The 4,985-nt window shown below is 31.7% G+C and overlaps 1 protein-coding gene across 3 annotated transcripts in view; it reads left to right on the top strand.

Moving 5' to 3' along the window:
• LOC108972468 (rho GTPase-activating protein 26) overlaps window positions 1-4,985 on the top strand; it is a 204,393-nt gene that overhangs the window by 981 nt on the left and 198,427 nt on the right. The window contains exons 2-3 of one of the 3 annotated variants that reach the window (XM_018939070.1): window positions 3,224-3,241; window positions 4,238-4,782. In XM_018939070.1, coding sequence (XP_018794615.1) covers window positions 4,350-4,782 — 433 coding nt within the window. In that variant the 5' untranslated portion in view covers window positions 3,224-3,241; window positions 4,238-4,349. Of the gene's footprint in view, window positions 1-3,223; window positions 3,812-4,237; window positions 4,783-4,985 lie in introns of those variants that run through there. The other 2 variants (XM_018939069.1, XM_018939071.1) reach the window with 2 other exon arrangements.

The raw sequence follows: 4,985 nt of genomic DNA, 5'->3' as shown, positions 1-4,985 counted from the left end.
AAAATTAAATGTTTTTTTTTGTTTTTTTTTTTAATTTGGCAAATAAGTTGGAGTCGCGCTCACAACACACAACATTCCATGTCACTGCTTCTATCCTTATCAGACGCGCCATATCAGCGCTACAAAATGATCGTCTGCAGCGACAGCCTTCTTTTTCGTGCTGTTTGTTGAGAGAACCCGTCTGCTAAGCCAGAGAACATAAAGACACATGTATATGTTTTAAGTTCTCTGCCTCCGATATTGTTGCTGTGCGTTTGTTTGTTCGCACCGACTTTGATAGATCGGTTTGAAAGCATTTGTTTGCATTTTATTTCATGTTATTTATTGGCTGTGTAATTGTTTTACTACATATGCGGCGTTTTTGTGATCGATTATTCGCTGGTAACAGTGGTTAATATTTAAGTATACTCAACCTGAGTAAAGTTGCAAACATTTCCACAAAAAATGTTATACAAATTTTGGTGCTCAGAATCTGAGCAATGTTGATAATGTTGCTACAAAAAACGATCTATAATTGTTTCAGTTGAAATGTTTGATTAAAATGGGAAATATAAATGATAAATTATAATAAAATAATTTATATTGTTTAATATACCAAACAAATCAATAATTGATAGAAATGCTCTTAACATAAGGAAGACTTTAGTATACCGTCCCAGGATTTCGGGAATAAAATGGGTATGGTCGGATAGAGGAGATTCTCTAGATCACGAATATTCATATTTCAACAATAATTTAAATGTACACTAAAAGCAATTTTTGCACTATATTATATAAAATAAATATGTGCAAATGAATAAGTGATGTGTATATAAAATTGAAAAATTTAAGTGAAAAATTAATTTTAAATACCGGAAATATGTAATTAAAATATTGCAAAATTTCAACTTTAATCGCGAATATCTCGAAAACTATAAGCTTCCTGCGGCTATATATATATTCGTGATCTGGAGAATCTCCTCTATCCGACCATATCCATTTTATTACCGAAATCCTGGGACGGTATACTAAAGCCGACCCTTAACATATATGTAAATACAATCGAGATTTGAAAATTAAACCTGCAACATGAGCTCCATGTATTAAAAAATATTTATTTGAAATAATTTATTTATAATAATAAATTATTAAAGTATTTTGGCTAAAATAGAAATGAGTGTGTTAAAATTTCAGCAAAACTGCTGTTCACTGGTCTGAGAAATGTTGTAAATGTTTTTATAAAAGCAGTTGTATAACTGCCTAAGTGGCAAAAGTGTGTCTAAATTTGGTAAATTAACATTTTTTGATAAAATTCAAGGTTCAAAATTTGAGCTGTTTAAAGTGCGAATTTCTTATCATATCCTCCAAAGGATTTTTAAAAATTAAAATTATTTAAAGAGCTACAGTTACTTTAGTGACGCAGTACCTAGCCCGTACTAGCCCGGTAGGTAGACTCACTTTTCTCGAAACTACTTTTTTCCACACAGTACCGGCATTATCTCAAGTTCTATACAACCGATTTATTTGAAATACTGTGTGAACCGTCTTTATATAATCCTTACTCCATTGTTTTTCATATTTAAAACAAAAGCAGGAATTTCAAAAAAAAAAAAACGTAAAAAATTATTTTTATTTTCAGACAGTCGCCATTTTTCAAAAAAAAAAAAAATTTCGTGTTCCCTGAAATAGGGACTATAACAGCATCCTTACATATTAAGAAGTTCTTTTTTTTGTTTTTTTGTTAAGACCACCAGGAGAGTCAGGATCAATGTCACCAGGATGCATCCCCCCTCTAATTATTTTAATTTTTAAATTTTTTTTTCTGTATTCTGAAGATATCAATAAAAATACCATAAAAAATTTATAGTAAAAATATTTTTGGTTTTTTTTTTAATAAAATTCAAAAAACTGCCTTAAATTTGATTTCTAGAGTAGAATTAAGGGGGTATACTCTACAAGAGAACCAAGTAATAATAATAATAAACAAACCCTAATTTAAATATAACAATAAATTTCAAATTTAAATTTGAAGTGTTATAACCATTATTAAAATTATAAATTATAAAAGTCGCAGAAATTGAAGTTGCCAACCACATCTGGTTGAATGCAAGTGAGTGAGTTACTTAAACTAGAATACCATCCTATGTATGCAGTATATACCCTCATGTCTACATATGTTATGGTGGTCTAATTTGTTAACTTTGATCATTGGATCGTTGCCTTGCATTACAATATACATATGCCAAATAAAAAACTTAATGTACTTTATCAAATGAAATAGTTTTTCATACTAGGGCTTGACTTTGATCGATAACGATCCTCAAAACTTTTTAGTTTCTTTGATTGTCAGTTTAATTATGTGGGGAAAAGAACAATTTATATAGTTTAAATTTCAGCATGAATTTTTCTGACTTTTTACAAGCACATGATCTGTCTTGTTGTGGCCAATGTTCGTTTTTCCCTTACAGTCAGTTTTTGAGAATAAAGACTTACTGTTCTCATAACAAATTACAATATGCTCCTACAAGGACAACAACCACAACCATTTCACGTTATAGCAATGTGAGTTCAAGGACAGTATTTCTAAATAAAATATTGTTTATTAAATTTTAGGTCAATAACCCCACAGAAAATGCTGATTATTTAGCTTTTGGCCAATTTATTTCCCTTTTTATAGACCGCTGACAATTGAATTTAACTACTAGTTCAATTGGGTGGTATGACCTTGATAAGGGTTATTTATTGTGTGACCTTGAAAAAGGGTTATTTAGAATCCTGCACTATTCTGCTATTTCTGTCAATTTTACATAGCACCAATTGCTGTTAGTAACATGCTGTAAGGAAATGTTGCGGCTGTTGCTTTCAGGAGGAGAGGTTTGACTCCAATATTTGTCGATCGAGGATTCAAACAAGAATTTTTATGCGAGAGTTGCAACGAAGTTGTGCTGAACTGGTTGGAAGCACAAAACATATTTACATTCACATTCCTCTACGTAAGGAATTAGCAGTGGAAACGACAAAAGTGGTGTTTTCAGCCGCCAAAATATTGAAAATAGTGCTAAAATAAAGTTTTAAATGCACAATAAAGGAGAAAATATATATTTATTAAGAGTGTGCAAAAATTATGCGCCAGAAAACTTTGTGGCAGTGAACAAAAACAGGTTTCGCTGATTGCTTTCCTGCTTTCCACGCTGCAGCCGTAGATCCTTGCTAATTCCGTAAAATGTTTTTACTTTATTTTCAGCTGACACTGGAAAACGCTGTACGCTTACCATATTTTACAGTATAATACAATGAATGCTGATGTTTTTTATTTAAGTTTTTTCGTGTAAAAACAGTGCAACGAAACGCCAAAAACCAACAACAAGAATTGTGTAAATGCCGCGGCCAAAAATTAATAAAAATAATAATAAAAAAAACAATTAAAAAATGAGTGATGAAACGAAATGCCAAAACAAGTTCGGAAAATCAAAGAATTCCACAGCGGCTGCGTGTCGGTGAAGACGAAATGTGCGCGCAATAAAGACGAAGCGAGTGTGTCGCGAACTGAACGTTGCGGTGTAAACGTGTGCGCGAGCGAGTAAACGAACGTGTGCGCGTAGCGGCGAGTTGCCAGCACAATTGCAATAAAAACAACACTGCGAAGTAATTTCTGTGTGTGCGTGTGTCGTGTACGGGAAAAAGTGCAACGACAGTCGTTGCAGCAACAATAACAACGCATGCACAATAAGCAACGAGCAGCGCATTACAAAAACAAATTGGCGAGTTCGCTGCAAAGGAATGTGAAATAAAAGCAAAACACTAAGAATAAAGTGTAAATTGCAATAAAAAGGTTCGATAAACAAGAAAAATATATACGTACCTACAACGTAAACGGCTGCAACAGGCATTGTGCAACTGTTTGTGTGAAAAGCGAAAAGTTCAGGAAAGCAGGTTTATAATGTAGCGAAAAGGCGAAAAGTGCGTGTTGTTGTTTTTTTTATGTGCGAACAAAGGCGAATTTCTCGTGAAGTTGCAGTGCTCGCGTAAAAAAAAATAAAAAAAAAACGGTGAAAATAAGTTTATAATATGCACTTGCTTATTGTTATTGTAAATATATATTTTTTTACAAATTAGTTTCTTTTTAGTTTAAGTGCGCTAACTTTTTTTAACGCATTTTTGCTACATTTTTTTGTTGTAAACATATTCGTTTCGTTTTGCGCTACAAAAAGCTTGTAAATAGCTAAATTCCGTTTATTTTTTCATTTCTAAACAAAAGCAATGAAGATGAATTGATCAGCAACATTATTATTTTTCATTTTGTGCTTTAAAAATCGTTAATTTCAATAAAATCAATCACATTCTTTCAATTTCAATCCCTGCTTGAAATTATGAAGAATAATCAAACAAAAAACGCCAACAACAATAACACCATTAATAACAACAATAACAACAACAACAAGAATCTAAATTACCTAAATAATATCAATAAGAAATTCAATAATAACAACAAAACAACAACAACGACAACAATCGCTAATAGCAACAACGCAAAACTGCACAATAATAACAACAATAATACTAATAATAAAAATAATAAGAAGAAGAATAGCAATAAGCGCACTCTACGATTGGGTCGTAATAAAATGGGCGGCCGCAAGGATGTGCGTCGCGGCCTCGAGCCACTAGAATTCGAGGAATGCATTGTCGATAGTCCAGAGTTTCGTGATAATTTGAATCGCCACGAAAAGGAACTGGATCACACTAGTCATCAAATCAAGCGTATTATTAAGGAGGTGAAAGATTTGATGAGTGCCGCTAAAGGTGAGTAACAAGCGATTAATCAAAATATAATGTTTGTGTGTTTTGTTTACTTAATAGCTTTAAGATATTATTTCTAAGCTATTTTTATACGTTTTATATTTTTAAATCTATATTTAAGTATTTTTCTTTTTACATTTTAAATTTTTCTGTTTTTAGGTATTTAAAATATTTTAATTTTTTTACGCGTGAAATCTTGTATATAT

This window comes from Bactrocera latifrons, unplaced genomic scaffold (assembly GCF_001853355.1).
Source record: "Bactrocera latifrons isolate USDA-ARS-PBARC rearing strain unplaced genomic scaffold, ASM185335v1 scaffold_4, whole genome shotgun sequence".
NCBI classification, from domain to species: domain Eukaryota; kingdom Metazoa; phylum Arthropoda; class Insecta; order Diptera; family Tephritidae; genus Bactrocera; species Bactrocera latifrons.
This window is presented reverse-complemented; position numbering and strand designations above follow the sequence as displayed.